This window comes from Eretmochelys imbricata, chromosome 5, assembly GCF_965152235.1.
Source record: "Eretmochelys imbricata isolate rEreImb1 chromosome 5, rEreImb1.hap1, whole genome shotgun sequence".
Lineage (NCBI taxonomy): Eukaryota > Metazoa > Chordata > Testudines > Cheloniidae > Eretmochelys > Eretmochelys imbricata.
In genome coordinates this window covers 47,634,554-47,657,575 of record NC_135576.1, presented here as the reverse complement: position 1 = coordinate 47,657,575, position 23,022 = coordinate 47,634,554, and the positions used below count along the sequence as shown (strand labels likewise).

The window sequence follows — 23,022 nt, the reverse complement described above, 5'->3', positions numbered from 1 at the left end:
CTATAGTTCACTGGTTTGAGCATTGGCCTGTTAAACCCGGGGTTGTGAGTTCAATCCTTGAGGGGGCTATTTGGGATCTGGGGCAAAAATTGGGGATTGGTCCTGCTTTGAGCAGGGGGTTGGACTAGATGACCTCCTGAGGTCCCTTCCAACCCTGATATTCTATGATTCTGGGGTACAAAATATATCAGAAGGACAGAACAGGTCAGGACATGCGGGGAGGTGGGGGGGGGGGGGGAAGAGTGGCACTATATGCGAAAAAAAATGTAGAATCAAATGAAATAAAAATCTTAAATGAATCCACATGTTCCATGGACTCTGTATGGATAGTAATTCCATGCCCTAATAAGAATGTAACAGTAGGGATCTATTATCGACCACCTGACCAGGACAGTGATAGTGACGATGAAATGCTAAGGGAGATTAGAGAAAAGGAGTACTTGTGGCACCTTAGAGACTAACAAATTTATTAGTCTCTAAGGTGCCACAAGTACTCCTTTTCTTTTTGCGGATACAGACTAACACAACTGCTAGTCTGAAACCGGAGATTAGAGAGGCTATCAAAATAAAAAACTCAATAATAGTGGGGGATTTCAATTATCCCCATATTGACTGGGTACATGTCACTTCAAGAAGAAATGCAGAGACAAAATTTCTCAATACTTTAAATGACTGCTTCTTGGAGCAGCTGGTACAGAAACCTACACGGGGAGAGGCAACACTCAATCTAGTTCTGAGTGGAGCGCAGGATCTAGTCCAAGAGAAAACCATAACAGGACCGCTTGGAAATAGTGACCATAACATTTAACATTCCTGTGGTTGGAACACCACCTCAACAGCCCAACACTGTGGCATTTAATTTCAGAAAGGGGAACTATGAGGAGGTTCATAAACAGAAGTTAAAAGGTACAGTGACTGGAGTGAAATCCCTGCAAGCCGCATGGACACTTTTCAAAGACATCATAATAGAGGCTCAACTTAAATGTACACCCCAAATTAAAAAACACAGTAAGGGAACTAAAAAAGAGCCACCGTGACTTAACCACCATGTAAAAGAAGCAGTGAGAGATAAAGGCATCTTTTAAAACGTGGAAGTCAAATCCTAGCGAGGTAAACAGAAAGGAGCATAAACATTGCCAAATTAAATGTAAAAATGTAATAAGAAAAGCCAAAAAGGAGTTTGAAGAACAGCTAGCCAAAAACTTAAAAGGTAATAACAAAATGTTTTTTAAGTACATCAGAAGCAGGAAGCCTGCTAAACAACCAGTGGGGCCCCTGGACGATCGAGATACAAAAGGAGCACTTAAAGACGATGAAGTCATTGTAGAGAAACTAAATGAATTCTTTGTTTCAGTCTTCACAGCTGAGGATGTTAGGGAGATTCCCAAACCTGAGCAGTCTTTTGTAGGTGACAAACCTGAGGAATTGTCACAGATTGAAGTGTCACGAGAGGAGGTTTTGGAATTAATTGAGAAACTTAACAGTAACAAGTCACCGGGACCAGATGGCATTCACCCAAGAGTTCTGAAAGAACTCAAATGTGAAATTGCAGAACTATTAACTATAGTTAGTAACCTTTCCTTTAAATCAGCTACTGTATCCAATGACTGTAAGATAGCTAATGTAAGGCCAATATTTAAGAAGGGCTCTAGAGGTGATCCTGGCAATTACAGACTGGTAAGTCTAACATCAGTACTGGGCAAATTAATTGAAACAATAGTAAAGAATAAAATTCTCAGACACATAGAACAACAGACACATAGAATAAATTGTTGCGCAAAAGTCAACATGGTTTTTGTAAAGGGAGATCATGTCTTACTAATCTATTACCGTTCTTTGGGGGGGGGGGAGGGGGGGGGGAGTATCAACAAACATATGGACAAGGGGAATCCAGTGGATATAGTGTACTTAGCTTTCCAGAAAGCCTTTGACAAGGTTCCTCACCAAAGGCTCTTACGTAAATTAAGTTGTCATGGGATAAGAGGGAAGATCCTTTCATGGACTGAGAACTGGTTAAAAGACAGGGAATAAAGGGTAGGAATAAATGTTAAATTTTCAGAATGGAGAGGGGTAACTAGTGGTGTTCCCCAAGGGTCAGTCCTAGGAGCAATTCTATTCAACTTATTCATAAATGATCTGGAGAAAGGGGTAAACAATGACGTGGCAAAGTTTGCAGATGATACTAAACTGCTCAAGATAGTCAAGACCAAAGCAGACTGTGAAGAACTTCAAAAAGATCTCACAAAACTAAGTGATTGGGCAACAAAATGGCAAATGAAATTTAATGTGGATAAATGTAAAGTAATCCACATTGGAAAAAATAACCCCAACTATACATACAATATGATGGGGGCTAATTTAGCTACAACTAATCAGGAGAAAGATCTTGGAGTCATCATGGATAGTTCTCTGAAGACATCCATGCAGAGTGTAGCGGCAGTCAAAAAAGCAAACGGGATGTTAGGAATCATTAACAAAGGGATAGAGAATAAGACGGAGAATATCTTATTGCCCTTATATAAATCCATGGTACGCCCACATCTTGAATACTGAGTACAGATGTGGTCCTCTCATTTAAAAAAAGATATTCTGGCATTAGAAAAGGTTCAGAAAAGCGCAACTAAAATGATTAGGGGTTTGGAAGGCTGGGTGGGGGGGGAGATTTTGGAGGTCCATCATATTCTCTTAAATGAGCTGGGAGTTCAGGCCCACTGGGGTGCCCTGTTTACATTCTAAGCACATTATCAACTTTTAAAAACAACATTCAGGGAGAGAATTTTGTTAAGTAAACTGCAAATGTGGTATATAATGGGTCAGTATTGAGGACTGATAGCCTAAAGAGAACTCACTTCTCAACTGTTTGGAGAGGAGTCACCACTGTACACCTCTGCTACAAGAAATGTCTTGTTCCAGTCTCTCAAGTTTTCAGATCCAATTAACTACACTGATAACACAGAACAGGAAACTAAATGTTAATTTTTAAAATTCCAAAGCCTCTGAACTCTGGCTTTAACAGCACAGCATGTTTTATTCTGAGTCGTTTTCTTATTTGACTGGAAACTATTATTTATTGTGAAAACTATTTTAACAAAGGTTACGACAATTGAAGTTCTACATCTACAGTATATCACCTCTGCAGAGCCACACTCATTGACTTGAAATGCATGCTTCCAAAAGTCATGCAACTATTTGAAAAAAACAGTAACCAATGGAGCCACCTACACACTTATCCCTCATACATACCGTATAGAACACGGCCTTGTAAGAGTTGCAATTCCAATTGCCCTCAAGTTCAAAAATCTAGTGGGTGGGGAAAAAAAATAAACTTCAAAAAATGAGGGGAAGCTGGGTAAACAAGAATACTGAGAACTCCAGCCATTTAATATTATATACAACATAGGTGTACACTTCCCCCCTGTGCAGGCAGTTAAAAAAAAAGTTATAGAACCTGGTCTTGAGAATTTTACTGTCATAACACAGCTATAGATAAAGACCAAATGGGAGCAGAGCGGCACAAGAATTTTTGTTGAAGATTTTTGTTGAAGTGGCTGTACACCACTAGCATTCCTAGCACTGGTAGAGTTGCACCGGTGCTAAATCAACAGTGGGAGAACATCTGAAAATACCTATTATGTAGACAAAGGCTACGAACAAGCAGGGTAATTTCCAAAAGAGTTTGGCCCTATTCAAGGCATTGAAATAGGTCTTAAATCTCTTAGTTTATGATAAAGAAAAACTGATCAGAGAACTAAAAATGAATAGTAGCTTAGGTACAAGTGATCATAACTGGATTGCATTTATAATGTGCAAGCAGAATAAAGCCCAGACCATTAACATTATATTTATATGTATTTATTATTTTTATGTATGTGAAATATATATATACACACACACACACACACACACACACACACACACACACACACGGTGCTTAAATATGGCCAATTTCACAAAGCTGAAAACAATTATGAGCCAAATCCTCTGTGAGGAAGAATGTAAATCAGAAAAAAATGTGAGTAAGTGGGAATCACTTAAGAACACCCTATTAGATGCCCCCCGCCAAAAATAAATAAATAAATAAATAAATAAATAAATAAAAAATCACAAACCACAATCAAGGGAGAAGGCTGGACTTGTTTAAAAAACCAACCTGGTACACACACACACATAAAATATATATATATAAAAAAACATGAAGGAAAGAGGAAGTTGATAGTGATGAATATAAATCAGAAGTTAGGAATTGTAGAAAATTGATAAAGGAAGCCTAGCAGATATAAGGACAAAAGGAGTTTTTGAAATATATTAGGAACAAAAAGAACCCCACCAGTGGTATTGGTCTATTACTATGAGGAAATGGTAGAATCATAAAATAATAATAATAATGCAGAAAAGACAGAAGGGTTCAATAAATATTTCTGCCCTGTATTTGGGGGGAAGAAACAGATGATATATTCTCACCATATGGTGGTGATGATACTCTTCCCATTCCACTAGTATATCTGGAGGATAGTAAACAGAAGCTAGTAGAGTTAGACATTTTAAAATCAGCAGGTCTGGATAACTTGCATTCAAGAGTTTTTAGAGAGCTGGCTGAGGAGCTCAGACTGTTGATTTGATTTTCAGTAAGCCTTGGAGCACTGGGGAAGTTTCAGAAGACTGGAAGAAAGCTAATGTGCAATTTTTTTTAAACAGTAAACAGAATGACCCAGGTAATTATAGGCCTGTCAGTCTGAAATCGATTCTGGACAAGATAATGGAGCAGCTGATACCAGACTCGATTAATACAGAACTAAAGGAAGATAATGTAATTAATGCAAATTGTCACAGGTTCATGGAAAACCGATCCTGTCAAACTAACTTGATTTTTTTTGGATGAGACGACAAGTTTGTCTGACAGAAGTAATAGTTTTGATATAATATATTAGACTTCTGTAAGGCATTTGACTTGCTACTGCATGACATTTTGATTTAAAAAAAACTATAATATATAATGAACGTGGGGGCACATTTAATGGGTTAAAACTGGCTAATTAATTTGTCTCAATGTAACTGTAAATGGGAAACTATCATTGAATGGGTCTATTTCCAATGGGGTCCAGCAGGGATTGTTATTGGCCCTACCCTATTCAATATTTTTATCAAATGACATGGAAGAAAACAAAAATCACTGATAAAGTTTGCAGATGACACAAAAATTGGGGGAGTGGAAAATAATGAATAGGACAGGTCACTGACTCAGAGCAATCTGGATTGCGTGGTAAACTGAATGCAAGCAAACGATATGTTTTATAACATGGTGAAATGTAAACATATACACCTAGGAACAAAGAATGTAGGCCACACTTACAGGATGGGGGACTATTTTGAGAAGCACCGACTCTGAAAAAGATTTGGGGTGATGGTTGATAATCAGCTAAAGATGAGCGCTCACTGTGATGCTGTGGTCAGCAGGGCTGATGCGATCCTTGGATGCATAAACAGGGAAATTTCGAGGAGGAGTGAGGTTATTTTTACCTCTAAATTTGGCATTGGTGTGACTGCTGCTGGAATATTGTTTCTAGTTCCGGTGTCAAAAATTCAAAAAGGATGTTGAAAAACTGGAGAGGATTCAGAAAAAACTCATGAGAATGATTAAACTATTAGAAAACATACCTTATAGTGATAAGCTAAATAGATTGAGCTCCTTGAGTCTAATAAAGAGATGGTTAAGGAGTGACTTGATTAGCCTATAAGTACCTCCCTAGGGAACAAATATTTAATAATGAGTTCTTCAAGCTAGCTGAGAAATTTATAACACAAACAATAGCTGGAAGTTGAACCTACACAAATTCAGAAGGAAATAAGGCATACATTTTTGATGGTGAGAGTAATTAACTTGGAACAGTTTACCAAGGGTCGTGGTGCATTCTCCATCACTGAATTTTTACATCAGAATTGGCTGTTTTTCTAAGAGAGATGTTCTAGGAATTGTTTTAGGGAAGTTCTATGGCCTATGTTATACGGGGTCAGACTACATGATCATAATGGTTCCTTCTGGCCTTGGAATCTATATACTCTGGCTTCTCCACATGAACTGCACGGGAATAGAAAGATTGTCAGGATAATAAATCAGAAGGCTTTCCAGGGGAAGGATGTAATGTTAGTTTACGCTTGTGTTTAAAAAAAAAATTAACAAAAAACACACACCTATGAAAGGAGGATCAACAAGCACCTAAATTTCACTTATTCTATATCAATTGAAATAAGCACAAACAAAACTTTAGAGATGGTATAAGGAATAGTCCCCAGCACACTCAAATGGTGGAAAGTTAAATCGAGTAAGAATTAAGCTCAAGTAGGATGAGGTGGAGGAATTCCATACCCAAGCATAAAGATAAATCATCCTCTTAAGGAATCATTTAACTGTAGAATGTGCAGAAACTGAAGATTCTTTAATTGGGTGGGGGTGATGGGTGAACTGCTACTCACCAATGAGCCTAAATCATTGCAACAGATAAACCATACATCTTTAGAGGTATAAAATGATCCAGGATAAATTGAATGGAGCATAACTGAGAGGCTGCATTTTGCATATAGCTCACCTAGAAAAATGTTTCCATTTTAAGTTCAGAACAAATTACGACCAAATTACGAACTCAAAGGTTTTAAAATGACACAAAATGTTAATTCACGGCCAATGAGGACTGAAGAGAAGTAAAGGTGAATCTTTTTTCTGTAAAGAACCTAAAGGTTCTTTAGTTCCCTTTTCTATTTGTCAGTTTTAATTGAACCATGAAAGAAAACATTGTTTATCTGGAAATATTTAATCTCAAAAGTCAATTTTTCCTTTCTGACCTGACAATTTAGCAGCTCAGGTTCTATGTTTAGACAGCAAGAATACCCACTCAAACTAAAGCAGAACTGCCAATTCAACTCTACACTGTTAGGCACTCAGATACAGAGATGATGAGCACAGTATAAAAAAAATAAACTTTAAATAGTAAGCTCATAAATCGTGACAAGAAAAAACACAGAATCCTGAGCGCTGACCTTGGATGTAGGATTATTTTTAATTTATGAAAATTTTTAGAAGAATAACTTGCAGGGAGAAAATCTCTCAGTTTCTTATTCAGTTATTAAGTTTGTCCTTCACAAGGTTTTGGCTGTTTCATTCTAGAAATGCCAGTGTAACCAGTCTGTTTTGCCTGACTGAAAATAAATGCGTATTCGTGGTGTACATGGTAGCTTTAAAAATTCTCAGCATTCTTTTCAGACAGATAGCCTATCTTCCTGTAGTACCCTCTTCAAGAAAGTAGGAGCAATCATCAAACAAACGGCTGTCTATGGGCCCTGATTCTGTTACCTTTGCTTATACCAAGTATTATCATACTCCATAAATAATCCTGTTGCAGAGCAAGGTACTGAACTTGAATAGGATGTCAGCATCAACCACTACATTTGTTCAATTCTGAAGAAAATCATACCATGAACCAGAAAACTGTATCCATGGAGACTGATTGGGGATTGGTCCTGCTTTTTTTTTTTTTTTTTTTCAATTAATCTTTAAATTTAAAAAAAAATATTGGGGGGAGGGATAGCTCAGTGGTTTGAGCTTCGGCCTGCTAAACCCAGGGTTGTAAGCTCAATCCTTGAGGGGGCCATTTAGGGATGTAGGGCAAAAATTGGGGATTGGTCCTGCTTTGAGCAGGGAGTTGGACTAGATGACCTCCTGAGGTCCCTTCCAACCCTGATATTCTATGATTCTATGATTTCAGTGTAGTTGGAATTGAAATCTCTAGTCAACACCAGCAGTATTTTTTTTGACTGGGATTTGCTATGTAATGTTGTTCCAAACTGGTACGAAATTGGGACTTTTCCTCATTTACCTTCACAGGCTCAGCAACTCAGGGGTTTCCAGCAACTTGTTCTAGAACTGTCCTACAATTCTAGAGTGTTACAATTGTGTTTGAATCCTGTTGACCTACATCATCATGTTAATACCACCTAACTCTTTCTTAGTGCTTTTAACCATAGATATCAAAATGCTTTCCAATGGGGATGAGTCTCATTACCCCTATTTTACAGAAGGAGAAACTCAAAGATACATAAAACCAACCAGTTGTAATTAATGTTTCCCTCACCATCCGCATTCATTGTGTTGGGAGATTTGAAGCCCCGAGAAAAATTCTTTTGACTTCAAATCATTTATACCATAGTGGACTCTATTCCCAGATGTATCTGCTCTTACTCTAGCAAGAGTTGGAGGACAACATGGAACTCTATGATTAAGGATACGAATTAGTCACAGAGGTCATGTATTCTGTGACTTTAACAGATCTGTGACTTCTTTGGCTCCGGCTGTCGGCACTGGGCATGTTACTGTTTATTACACAGCACTGACACACTTCGCATACAGGCTATGTCTACACTACTGCAGTAAGTTGACCTACACTACGCAAATGGCCCACCTTGATTATCATGCACATTGTAAGGAGAGTGGTCAGTTTGGATAAGCTATTGCCAGCAGGAGAGTGAGTTTGGGGGGGGGGCGGGGGGAGAGGGTGAGAAAACCTGGATTTGTGCTGGAAATGGCCCACCTTGATTATCATGCACATTGTAGGGAGAGTGGTCACTTTGGATGAGCTATTACCAGCAGGAGAGTGAGTTTGTGTGTGTGGTTTTTGGAGGGGGGTGGGGGGGTGAGAAAACGTGGATTTGTGCTGGAAATGGCCCACCTTGATTATCTTACACATTGTAGGGAGAGTGGTCACTTTGGATGGGCTATTACCAGCAGGAGAGTGAGTTTGGGGGGGGGGGGGCGGAGGGTGAGAAAACCTGGATTTGTGCTGGAAATGGCCTAACCTGATGATCACTTTAGATAAGCTATTACCAGCAGGAGAGTGGGGTGGGAGGAGGTATTGTTTCATGGTCTCTGTGTATATAATGTCTTCTGTAGTTTCCACAGTATGCATCCGATGAAGTGAGCTGTAGCTCACGAAAGCTCATGCTCAGATAAATTGGTTAGTCTGTAAGGTGCCACAAGTACTCCTTTTCTTTTTACGTTATTCATGTAGCTGGAGTCGACATACCTTAGGTCGAATTACCACCAGAGGTCGATTGGAGAGTGATCTGCTGTCGATTTGGTGGGTCTTCACTAGACCTGCTAAATCAACTGCCGGTGGATCGATATCAGAGTGTCAATCCCAGCTGTAGTGTGGATATAGCCACAGACATTCTCATAATCTCTTCTCATCCCAGAGAGGTCACTTCATGCTCATGCCCATAAGCTTCATAAGTACAGAACTACGCAGACTGCATTTGAACCTTTCCATGACAGCATTAATTGTTCTCAAGTATGAGTTTTCAAATTCCTTGTGTGTGTGTCTGCATTTCAGTATCACCTGCCACTCTTGTGCTCTTATCAGGGGTAAAAACCGGCCTTCTACCCCTTCCCACAGAGGTTCTTGTGTTCAGAGAATCCACTGTGGTTGCGCTGCACTGGGGAGAAGTTTTGGAGATGATGCACTAATGGGACTCAGTGCCTCTTATAAATGAAGAAATATTTCTTCAAGTGGCATCTGTGTGTTTGGAAAGGAGGGGTGGAGTAGGAGAAAGGGTGTTGCTGGCCAGAGTGCATGAATGTGGCTTTCACTACACAGATTAACTGGCCAAACCTCTGTGGAAGGGGAAGTACAAGGGACACAGCTGCTACTGCTGCCCTGAAAACATTGACTTACGGCCTGGAATATCCAATGAACCGTTAAATTGTTACTACTTGAAAATTAAAAAAACAAACACCATTAAAAAAATAAGCCATTCAAACATTGTGTAGATGTAGCAGATTCCTAATGATAAAAAAGCACATTAATAAATGCGCTCCATGTTGGAGCATCTTTTCACATTAGACAACACACAAAATGCTTTGCTTTATCTTAGGATGCTTATTATTCTTGCTCAAACTACTCTCACAACAGCTCTCTAACATGAAAAGCTATGTTCTTAGGAGACGTTAGTATATATTATTAAGATGAAAGGGAATATTATCCAAGAAACTTTGAAGTAACACATAGCACTGGTTTCTTAGGTTTAAAGTTGTCAGTTCAAAGACATCAGTGGAAGGGTATTATCAAGGGGCAATACTCGGTCACTAGCATCAGAGAAATATCATATATTTGCATGGATGTAAGTGAAAAGGAGACTATTTTATTTTGGTGTTATTTGCTAGTATGTTCACTTCTTAAAAGAAGCACATATAATCTCATAGTATGTATTTGAAAAACATTGAAAATACTTGTTCTTAATGCAGACCACATCTTAACAGAGTGCACCTTGTGGACCACTTCCCCTCCCATTCCATATTGCAAAATATCCCTATGGTAACTATGGCAATTGCCTACAGGAAAACAAACTATTTATGTATTTTTAGTTCTTTGTTGTGATTTAGCAACTAGAAATTAAGAGAACCACCAGCACCATGTAACCAGCCAGTTTCCATAAACCATCTGGAGTGCTCCACAGACAGTGGTTTTGGGATCTCTGTTAGTAGAACTCCCTCTTTAGCTTATTTTCAAACTATTACACAAGGTAGATTTAAGCTAAAGTAAGATATAAGACTGACAGAGTAGTTTCTTTAAAAACGTCAAATTTCCCTACAAAACTTAAGACTAGACAAACAATGCTACAGGCTTTAACTATATCACAAACACTTATGTTTTGAGCTCCAGAATAGCAGATATTTAGAAGAACCCTTTATCACGGAGTTTTTTTCTTAAGGTAACCAAAGTTTGCATATTATATCAGCCAGTGCAGTTCAAATGATGCAATCACCAGATACTCAGATAATAGTATCTATTTATGTTACGAAAATTCTATTTATACTCTAACATATAAACACATTTCTCCCTCTCCCCCCCACACACACTACCTGGAGTCTTAGGGTAATTGATGACTTCATCCATTAAACTTGAAAACCTGTCATGTGCTGTCAGTTCTGCAGCAGGCTCAGACTGCCTCAGGACACATGGTTCAAACTTTGGAGTCACTACAGCATAACGAAGCAGCTCTTCATATTCATCCTGTCACAACAGGATGATAAATAATTATAAAGCTACTGTTATAGTTTTTAAACACGAACACAGGAAGAAAGGAATGAAAATGGATATGTTAGCTTTTAAATGAGTGTTTTGTATCACATGGTAGAAAAATAATTTTACTTATGTTTTCATAGCTCAGCTGTTTCCCTTCAATTTAATAGGCAGAGTTAATGATTTAGCTCCCTTTTATTTCCTATTTTAGAAAGCCCATACTGCATTCTAGTTAATGCATTATAACGACCATACAGTACACATTCTAAATAATTCTTTGCTATCTGAATTAAAATTACAGATCTTATAGGAAGCACTCTAAATTACTTTAAAAAACAGCATAAGTGTTGGACAAATATTTCTTCAAATCACTTAAGTTATCAGATGACCTACTACTACTTTTGTGCATCATTCTTATTGTATATGAAGAAGTATACTTTTATTCCCAACACAGAGGTGCCAATGAGGAGTACATCAGATTTCAATGTTTGCACAATGAAAATATATTTGGGAGGAATTACAAATACGACATTTGGTTGTTTAATGTCCTCCCGTCTAAATTTGATTTGAATATTCTCACTTACTTTAAAATATTTAACTTTTGTTGTGTGTTACATTTATACCTTATTGGAAAAACAAAGGCCACCACCACAAACTCCAGAACTTGGATTCTATAATTTTCAATGTGTGTTATTGTAGCATATTGGAAATGGGTTGTATCACTTTGGATAGTATGCAAGCACCTCTAGTGAAACTGTTCAGAAATCTGCCACGTATTATAGCAATTCTGCAACACCACTATAGTTGAGGTTACATCACAACTCCTGTTTAAAGGTTGAGCTTTCTAAGTACTCTAAAAATGAAATGCTAAATTGGATTCCTTTGAAATTTGCTGTGACCAGAACACAGTGAGATATCAAGGAAATGAAAGCCCAACCAACAGCTCAAAGTTGTTAGTGAACTAACAGCATCACTATTTACTCCTACTGTCCCTTCTATTTTAGAATATCAAGGCACTACACAATACAAATGATAAATTAAGTTTCATTGCAACCCTGCATGGTGAGTTAAGTAAGGATTAATTATTTAACCAAGGTTAATGCATCTGCTGAAAAACAGACAGCAAGAAGGTAGCAAGACACACAGATACAACACAGATATTTTCATTTCCAGTCACATGGTTTGGCCACACTCTTCTTCTCACGGTCATGCTGCTTAATATGTACATCCCGAGCACTCAAAATATTCATACCAAACCCAAGGGAAAATTAGAGTATATAGACAGTCCTCTGAAGTTCTCATTTCTCTCAGTAAGACCCCATTCATTACTTGCAAGAACAAATATGACGCTATATCCAAACTGATCCAACATGTAATATCATGGAAGTATTGCTCATGTATCCAAAACAGCCACCAAATTTATGGCATGAAACTTTGCCATAGAAAGTTACAGGGCAATGCTGACAGAAAGGAAGTTTGTATTTTCTTTTTTTTAATTGAAACAAGAAAAGAGCAAACTATGAGATTTAATGTGGACTATGAACATTTTAAGTAATTAACCAAAAGGAGAAGCCGCTATCCTATTAAAAAAAAAAACGAAAAAAAACAACCCTGTCATTGAAGTGCAGAGGTGGCCAACAATTGTGAAGTATAAAAAAACCCCAACTGGTTTAAGGTTCACATGGATACAAAACGTTATTCCCCCCCACCACCACACACACACACACCCCCATGGTCTAAATATCACTCCAAAGCTATTTCAGTGCTGCACATCAACTACAAAATCCCACCGGAGCATAAAATTGGCTTCTAGAGGTAAAGTGCTGGAAACTGGAGGTCAGAGAGGTTGGGATTATTTAGCCTAGTTTTGCAATATTAAAACATTAATGTATTTGAGAACACAATATTTCCATTATTCTATGAGATGGGAAAAACTAGAACAGAAAACTCAGCAACAGCCGAAGCATTAAATGATTTTTTTTTAATTTCAGCTTATGCCAAAAAGGTTAGCATGATCGGATGACAAACGTAGCGAACATCAGTGTAAATGGGTAGGATCTAAGGCTAAAATAAGGAAAGAACAAGTTAAGAATTACTTAGACAAGCTAGATGTTTTCAAGTCAGCAGGGCCTGATGAAATACATCCTAGAATACTTAAGAAACTGGCTGAAGAGATCTGAGCCACTAGCGATTATCTTTGAGAACTCGTGGAAAATGGGAGAGATACCAGATAACTGAAAAAGGGCAAATATAGTACCTATCTATAAAAAAAAAGGGGGGGTGAGGGAGAGAATAACAACCACCCAGGGAATTATCAACACATCATCTTAACTTTGGTACCCAGAAAGAAATTTGAGCAAATAATTAAACAATCAACTTGTAAGCTCCTAGACATAAGGTGATAAGTAACAGTCAGCATGGATTCATCAAGAACAAATCAAGTCAAACCAATCTAATAGCCTTATTTGACAGAGTAAGAACCCCTGTGGGTGGAGAGAAGAAGAAAATGTAATATATCTTAACTTTAGTGAGGCTCTGATACTGTTTCACATGACCTTCTCATAACCAAACTAGGGAAATATAGCCTAGACGAACCTACTATAAGGTGGGTGCATATGGTTGGAAAACCAAACTCAATAGTTATCAGTGCTTCACTGTCAATCTGGAAGGGCATATCAAGTGGGGTCCTGCAAGAATCTGTCCAGGGTCTGGTTCTATTAAATATCTGCATAGAGAGAATACACTTATAAAGTTTGCAGACAAACCCAAGCTGAGACGGAGTGCAAGCACTTTGGAGGACAGGATTAGAATTCAAAATGATCTTTACAAACAGGAGAAATGGTCTGATATAAATAGGATGAAGTTTAATAAGGACAAATGCAAAGTACTACACTCAGGAAGGAACATTCAATTGCACAAATACAAAATGGGAAATGACTGCCTAGGAAGGAGTACTGTAGGAAAGGATTATAGTGGGTCACAAACTAAATATGAGTCAACAATGTAATACTGCTGCAAAAAAGCAAATATCATTCTGGGATATATTAGCCGGAGCGTTGTAAGTAAGACACAAGAAGTAATTCTTCCATTCTATTCAGCACTGATAAGGCCTCACCTGGACTAGTGTGTCTAGTTCCGGGCACTACACTTCAGGAAAGATTTGGACAAATTGGAGAAAATCCAGAGGAGAGCAACAAAAATGATTATAGGTCTAGAAAACATGACCTACGAGGAAAGATAGAAAAAAATGGGTTTGTGTAGTCTGGAGAAGAGAAGACTGAGGGCGTACATGGTAACAGTCTTCAAGTATGTAAAAGGAGGTTATAAAGAGAACAGTTTATAACTCTCCTCCTTATCCAGGACAGGACAAGAAGTAGTGGATTTAAATTGCAGCAAGGGGATATTTAGGTTAGATATTAGGAAAATCTTCCTAACTGTCAGGGTACTTATTCAGTGGAACAAATTACCTAGACAAGCTGTGAACCTACATCAGTGGAGATTTTTAAGAGCAGGTTAGACAAACACCTGTCAGGGATGAAGATAATACTTAGTCTTGCCTCAGTGCAGAGGACTGAACTAGATGGCCTATTGAGATCCCTTCCAGTCCTGTTTCTAGGATTCTATTATTTCAAGATTAAAAAAAATAATCAGACTCTAATAGTTCTAAGAAAAGCAGCATCAGTATATAGATTTTAAGTACCTCTGTAAATCTGACCCATAGTGACTATGTCACACTAGACTAGACTTTGAACCAACTGTAAGGATGATTATTATCTGCATGTTGTCCTCAGGATCTGCCTGATATTCAGTAACAATTTAATGCAGACACAGTCCTGTCTATTTTCAGAACTTATATAACAACGCTTTTGTCTTATCCTCTGACTTAAGTGTTGGCAATATGGATGAATTGTTCTTATTGATAGGCTTTCTGATGGTGGATTCAACAAGAGGCATAGCCATATATACTATACTTGGGGAAGAAGCACATGCCTTGCAAAAATGTATCACTTCTAAATCTATAGTTCAAAGTGACAAATAGGGCCACTGACTCAAGTACTTGACCACTCAAATGTAATTGCTCTACCAAAAGACAGGCTCTCAACCTGGAGAACTAGTTTGTCACGGCAGAGGTCCCCCTAGCAACAAGATCAATAGTTGGTACTGGCCAGGAGGTCACATGACAGAGGGACTAGAGGGTTATAAAAAGACAGGAGCTGATCCTTCAGTCCCTTCAGACTCTTCAGTCATTTTTCACCAGCTCAGGCTGAAAAGAGTTGCATGTAGGACCCTAATGAGGTAGGGAGAACCCTGCCTTCCTGAACACAGATGGGAAGGATGAGCTAGTGAGCAGCACTGCCTTTAGGATGTTAGTTGTTTTCTAAATGATATGTACTCTTGTGCATTATTTGTTAAGCAGAGTGCAATGGTGTTAGAATATTGAGCTAAGTGTCTACCTACCATTTGGCCTGTTGAAGAAGGAAACTGGAAGGCTCAATAATTTGGGAGGAATTCTGGGAGAGGGTATATTTGAGTTACTAGGGTATCATATGGGTCAATGCTGGTCTTTGGGGCCTGAGGCAAGTGGGCTGCAGGGCTCAATTTCCATGAAGGGGTAGCAGAAAGTGCACAGGAAGTGTGCCAAAGAGGCTAAGGGAGGAAATAGCACTCCAGGTACTTCAGACCCAGGAAAGCACACAGCACATGCTGGATTGAGGGTCTCGATTCTCTCACAGCCATCTGGGTGCCATCAAGGGGAGCCCAACCAGATATGTGACAATCTCCTCTTACGCTCATGAAAATTGATATTACTAAGGAGGATATTTCTGTTGAAAGGAGCTATAGAATTCCTATGTGTAAACTGGAGAGAAGAACAACCACCACCATAATAATCTCTATTAGAATCCTCAAGGCAGCAGAAGACATTACTTATAAAAAACAATAGAATTATTATATTTTCTAAATCAAGCCTCATCACACAGGCCAGACACAATGGGTGAAATGTTGCCATTGACATAGAGGGAGCCAAGATTTCACCCGTTTATCCTTCATTCGGGATAAATGGGGGTTGGGGGGAGAGAAAGCTTCATTGTTTAAGTAAGATAGCTGAAATAATAAGAACAACCATCCAAAAGACATGCCAGAGGCAACACTAGTCACAAGCTGAGCTATGTGGGCAGACAGGTTTCACTGGAGGAAGAATGCAAATGCAGAAGACTGGGTACTTGGGTGGGGGGGGGCGCATGGGAGTTGCGCGGGGGGGGGGGGGAAGGGCGGGCAGACAGATAAATATCACAGAAGGAGAAGTTTCAGAGTAACAGCCGTGTTAGTCTGTATTAGCAAAAAGAAAAGGAGTACTTGTGGCACCTTAGAGACTAACCAATTTATTTGAGCATGAGCTTTCGTGAGCTACAGCTCACTTCATCGGATGCATACCGTGGAAACTGCAGCAGACTTTATATATACACAGAGAATATGAAACAATACCTCCTCCCACCCCACTGTCCTGCTGGTAATAGCTTATCTAAACTGATCATCAGGTTAGGCCATTTCCAGCACAAATCCAGGTTTTCTCACCCTCCACCCCCCCACACAAATTCACTCTCCTGCTGGTGATAGCCCATCCAAAGTGACAACTCTCTACACAATGTGCATGATAATCAAGTTAGGCCATTTCCTGCACAAATCCAGGTTCTCTCACTCCCTCACCCCCCTCCAAAAACCCACCCCCATATACACACAAACTCACTCTCCTGCTGGTAATAGCTCATCCAAACTGACCACTCTCCAAGTTTAAATCCAAGTTAAACCAGAACATCTGGGGGGGGGGGTAGGAAAAAACAAGAGGAAATAGGCTACCTTGCATAATGACTTAGCCACTCCCAGTCTCTATTTAAGCCTAAATTAATAGTATCCAATTTGCAAATGAATTCCAATTCAGCAGTTTCTCGCTGGAGTCTGGATTTGAAGTTTTTTTGTTTTAAGATAGCGATTTCCATCCCACCATTCCATCCCAAGATTTCCATCCCACCACCAACCTCAGCCTGGTCCAGTCCACACAAGAGATCCACTTCCTGGACACTACAGTGCTAATAAACAATGGTCACATAAACACCACCCTATACCGGAAACCTACTGACCGCTATTCCTACCTACATGCCTCCAGCTTTCACCCTGACCACACCACACGATCCATCGTCTACAGCCAAGCTCTGCGATACAACCGCATTTGCTCCAACCCCTCAGACAGAGACAAACACCTACAAGATCTCTGTCAAGCTTTCTTACAACTACAATACCCACCTGCAGAAGTAAAGAAACAGATTGATAGAGCCAGAAGAGTTCCCAGAAGTTACCTACTACAGGACAGGCCTAACAAAGACAATAACAGAACGCCACTAGCTGTCACCTTCAGCCCCCAACTAAAACCCCTCCAACGCATTATTAAGGATCTACAACCTATCCTAAAGGATGACCCAACACTCTCACAAATCTTGGGAGACAGGCCAGTCCTTGCCTACAGACAGCCCCGCAACCTGAAGCAAATACTCACCAACAACCACATACCACACAACAGAATCACTAACCCAGGAACTTATCCTTGCAACAAAGCCCGTTGCCAATTGTGCCCACATATCTATTCAGGGGACACCATCACAGGGCCTAATAACATCAGCCACACTATCAGAGGCTCGTTCACCTGCACATCCACCAATGTGATATATGCCATCATGTGCCAGCAATGCCCCTCTGCCGTGTACATCGGTCAAACTGGACAGTCTCTACGTAAAAGAATAAATGGACACAAATCAGATGTCAAGAATTATAACATTCATAAACCAGTCGGAGAACACTTCAATCTCTCTGGTCACGCAATCACAGACATGAAGGTCGCTATCTTAAAACAAAAAAACTTCAAATCCAGACTCCAGCGAGAAACTGCTGAATTGGAATTCATTTGCAAATTGGATACTATTAATTTAGGCTTAAATAGAGACTGGGAGTGGCTAAGTCATTATGCAAGGTAGCCTATTTCCTCTTGTTTTTTCCTACTCCCCCGCCCCCGATGTTCTGGTTTAACTTGTATTTAAACTTGGAGAGTGGTCAGTTTGGATGAGCTATTACCAGCAGGAGAGTGAGTTTGTGTGTGTATGGGGGTGGGTTTTTGGAGGGGGGTGAGGGAGTGAGAGAACCTGGATTTGTGCAGGAAATGGCCTAACTTGATTATCATGCACATTGTGTAGAGAGTTGTCACTTTGGATGGGCTATCACCAGCAGGAGAGTGAATTTGTGTGGGGGGGTGGAGGGTGAGAAAACCTGGATTTGTGCTGGAAATGGCCTAACCTGATGATCACTTTAGATAAGCTATTACCAGCAGGACAGTGGGGTGGGAGGAGGTATTGTTTCATATTCTCTGTGTATATATAAAGTCTGCTGCAGTTTCCACGGTATGCATCCGATGAAGTGAGCTGTAGCTCACGAAAGCTCATGCTCAAATAAATTGGTTAGTCTCTAAGGTGCCACAAGTACTCCTTTTCTTTTTACAGAAGGAGAAGGCAGCAGAAAGGTAAGGACAGCCAGAGAAGTGCTTGCAGCACGACGCTGGAAGAAAGCAAAGAGAGAACCTTCTGGGTAGAGTGCTGGCTGGAAAAAGAGGCTTGGAATATCAAGCAAAGAAACTGCCTTCTGTTTGATTGCTATTGTGTTCAAGGAAATGGGACTATGTACATTCTTTGTAAATAAACAGGATTGCACCAAAGAAACTACTAGCATCGTTCTTTCCTCCTAACAGAAAGAACATTCAGGATCTTGAATATTGGTTAGCCACTAAGGTCAAAAGGCAGAATGATGCTTTCTATCCTCAATAGCAGTTTTATTGTTTTAATTTAGTAATGCACACCAGTGATAACAGCTGTAAGAAAGCAGCAGTTTTCTACTTTTGGGATTAATGTGCTCTCTCTTAAACTTAAGTTAAGACACATGCTCCATATATTAAATTGTTTTGTGTAATTACATCGAGTTTGCTAATTTTTGCTTAGTAAAGATTCAGTGTGGTTATTTGCTTATTAAAGCCTCAAATTTTGCTTATATTCTCTATTTTGCTTCCTTCCATTAGCATTTTTATTTCTCTTGTATGCCTAAAATAAATAAAAATCTAAAAAGATGAAAAAGTTATCCACAGCATTTCTTCACAGTTACACTTTGTCAAATAAAATGCCGTAAAAGAGGTTCAAATGCAGTTGCTTCTGTCCTACCTGAAGATCTGAAGAGACAGAACTGCCTCGATCTGAGTCTTTTGGCAAAACTGGACTTGTGCTTGTTTCCTCATCTGATGACATTCTGCACAAAGACAATTCTATAAAATACCAGAAGCTGAACTTCATTTTCTAGTTACAACAAATGATTGTGGCCCTTCCCTAAACAAAGGAGTTGGGTAGGATAGACCCTATGTAGGGACCTGGGACATGGAGCAGCCAAAGGACTTGAGGCCCAACAGGAAGAAAGGTGCTGACGTATTGCAGCTTTGAAGAGCCCCTGCTGAAAGGCAATAGATTTTGTTGGGCACAGAAAGAAAACTGATTAATTTTAGGGTATACGGAACAGAATGGGTGAATAAACAAATGATTATTGAGTCAAGTATGAATTTGTGAGCTAGGAGGACTGATTAGACAGTGTCTAACAGGGCGGTGTAGTTATCTGGTGTGCATGGGAGGAACAGCTATTAGCTGTGTCTGAGCAAAAGAGAACAGGGAAGTTTTGTCTAGACTACGTTCATGCAAGTGGTTTTATAAACAGGGGAAAGGGTTGTGTATAAAAAGACCTACACAGACAACAGGCAAAACTGGCTGTTTATACAAGTGAAATAAAATACGAAAAGAGAACTGAAAACATACTTTCTATCTAATTTTTAAATAGATATTTTTTGATAGAAGTATCATTTTTAATTTGCCAGTATTCCTTTAAATTTTATCATTAAATTGGCAGAAAGTAACAGCCTTTAAGTATCTGTATATCTATTGTTGTTGTTTTCAAAATGACAAGCAAATAGGTAGTGTCTTATTCCCCTAGTTATATGTAGTAATGTGGATGGAAGTTGTGTTTGCACATTAAAGAGAGGGGAGACTCCATTACTCAGAATAATTGATTATCCAGTATTGCTTAAACAGTTTCAGGTATTATTTTGTTTTGTATGGAAAAAAACAAACTAAAGAGGCTCTTCTTGCACTACATAAGCTTTTTGCCACTAGTATAGTTGTTTTTTACTTTCAATACTTGCAGAATTTAAGTAACTTTCCTAATTTTCTGGTGTGCGGAAGAAAACTTTGTAGGCAGAAATCATGTATGCAAAGATTTCACCATACTGAACTTTTACACCAGCCAAGTATAAACCCGTAAATCCAGTCATCTGATGTAAATGTTGTCAGGGCTTTACACATTGCAAAGAGCAATGCTACAGCAGCTTGCTTTATAAAATGGATTTAAAAATGGGTGCACACCTTAGTTAATAATTCCAGGTCCCAATTCTGCAACTGATTCTAGATGGGCACACCCTTGCACTCACATAGAGCTCCACTAAATTCAGTGATGCGCAGGCATGCTGTCAGGGCCCAAACTCACATTTGTGGAGGATAGCACAAAAAGACATCAGAACAAGTTAGCTACAATAGCCTCCAGGATCAATACAGTCATGTAAAAAGATAAAGAAAAGCTTTAAGCTACTTTCCCAACTATGATTTTGAATTTGTTTTAACTCATTTAAAATCAGTTAGAGAGACTGGAAGCCCTAGGATGCTTAATCCCTTGCTGAAATTCACACTTTTGGTTTCTCAGTGCTCAGGGTCACTGTTGTAGATACTTCAAAGACAGGAGATGTAGCATTTCCTGCCTTTGAATTATCCATGACTTGGGGAATGGAAAGTTACTCTCAGAACAGAGAAATTGACATTTTAAAAATGTTTTAAAAACAATTTAAAGGCTGTGATTGTTTCTGGTCCAAACTCAAAGAGACAGGACCGCTGAGTCTCTGATTAATGCTAGTGCCCAATGTGCCATAAACTATATAATAGCTGATATATATATAGACATACAGAGTGAAATTTCAAGTATTTGCTAAAACACTTTGTATTACTTCACTGTGCATTTTATTGTGCAACTAAAACAATTGCAAGGTTTGTCAGTTTCAGGTTTGGGTCATTTATTTGAAAGAAGAAAATCCAGTATGTCTTAAATTTTGGAATTCTCTCAGTTTATATCCAGAAGAATAGATTTCACAACAGAAACCCACACTAAAACAAAACAGGAAAACTGGTTTACTGCATTGAGGTCACTATTTTCAGAAATCAAGATCATATTAGGGCAGGGAGTAACTTATTTGTTTTGATTTCAGTGGGCAAAGCACTTGATTTTAAGTGAGGATATGAGATCAGTTCAATGTTTACTTTTCTTTGGTAAGCCTAGTATGTTGCAAATAACCTGGTATTGACACAGCTCTTAGCAGGGGAGTCTTTCTGTAGATTAGAAAAGAAAATCTGTCCTCTCTCTATATAAGCCAGGGTTCACCACATCTTCCCCCCTCCCTCCACACCTCACCTGAGTTTGCAAACACAGGTGATAGCTATATTATTAAGTTTTGTATTTGGAATTTCCAAGTAATGTCCACTCTACAACTTCCACCATTAGCACCACCGGTAGAGTTGCTCCAATGGTGGGTGAACAACTGTTACAAAGGGCACAAGTGAGAGCAAGATCAGACTGAACAATAGTACTGCTGAGATGTGCAGATGGGGAGGAGCAACTGAGTCTTTAAAAGTCTCTAGGGAAATGCAGAAGACAGGAACATACAACTGAGAAAACAGGTTACTGACTCCCACCGGGGAAGAGGATTATTATGGTATCTGAAACAGGAGGTGGAAGGTCACGTGTTCCGTGAGGGCTGTGGATAACTCCACAAGTAGTCATGTAGGCAGAGGGGCAGCGGCAGCTATGGTTATGGGGCAGGGAGACAGAGGGCTAAAGGTTATGGGCAGGAGGGATTGTGGGTATGGATGAGGAGGCAGAGGGGCCGTAGCTATAGGACAGGCTGGCAATTAGGGGCCGAGGCTGTAGGGCAGTAGCCATGGGGGGAGGGGACCGTGGCTATGGGGTGGGGTGGATCTGCAAGCTCCTGGAGCTGTGGAGACGCTCCACTGTATGGTGTGCACGCTTCCCTTCTCCTCCCACAGGCAGCACCCCGTATCTCCCCCAGGGAGGCTGGCAGGGACTCAGTCTCCCCTGCAAGCTCTTCATACCTGCGCGGCCCCCCACCTCCGGGCTCAGCCTCCCACAGCGCGGCCCCGGCTGACTCGAGAGCTTGACAGTTTCAAACTGCCGTCGGTAAAAGCCAAACCCGCTGAGATTGGTTCTGAGTACTTTTGTAAAGCAGCCTATCATTGGATAGCCGTTTCGCAGCGCAGCCAATCACTATGTGCGCAATTAACTCGGGGCGGGGCTTACAAGTAACTGCCTCCTGTAATCAATCGCCTGGCAGCCGCTGCCGCTTCCACGGAGCCTCACCTCTGGGAGTGGAGCGCTCTGCCCGTCTCAGACCGGCGTCTGGGCAGGACTGCTTCCGCCCGCTGATTGGCCAGCGATGCTGCCCGGGCCGGGAAGGCGGGCAGCGAACGGGCAGTTAGTGTGAGGGTGTCACGTGAGCAGGGCCGATATTGTGTTGCCGTCAGTCGGCTGAGGCACGTAGTGTACGTGGCTGACGCTTGGGCCCGGCCTAAGGGCCGCGGCTGCCTGAGACGCTTCTGTCAATGGCGGAAATCCGTGATAAGCCCGCCCGTCACGTCAGGGGGCTGCTGGTGCTGGGGCCTGATTCAGCAAAACACATAAAAGTCACCCCCACGTCCATTGGTTGTTTGAAACCCTCAGAAACGGAAGCTGGAGTGGAGACAGAGTGGGGGTGCCCCTCTGGCTC

The 23,022-nt window shown here is 40.1% G+C and overlaps 1 protein-coding gene across 7 annotated transcripts in view; it reads right to left on the bottom strand.

Moving 5' to 3' along the window:
- POC5 (POC5 centriolar protein) overlaps window positions 1-22,771 on the bottom strand; it is a 51,154-nt gene extending 28,383 nt beyond the window's left edge. For 3 of the 7 annotated variants that reach the window (XM_077817022.1, XM_077817026.1, XM_077817025.1), the window contains exons 1-3: window positions 22,352-22,422; window positions 19,319-19,403; window positions 10,907-11,057 (exon numbers count right to left, since the gene is read on the bottom strand). In XM_077817022.1, coding sequence (XP_077673148.1) covers window positions 10,907-11,057; window positions 19,319-19,402 — 235 coding nt within the window. In that variant the 5' untranslated portion in view covers window position 19,403; window positions 22,352-22,422. Of the gene's footprint in view, window positions 1-10,906; window positions 11,058-19,318; window positions 19,420-22,351; window positions 22,455-22,616 lie in introns of those variants that run through there. The other 4 variants (XM_077817024.1, XM_077817021.1, XM_077817028.1 and 1 more) reach the window with 4 other exon arrangements.
- Between the last annotated feature and the right edge of the window lie 251 nt (window positions 22,772-23,022).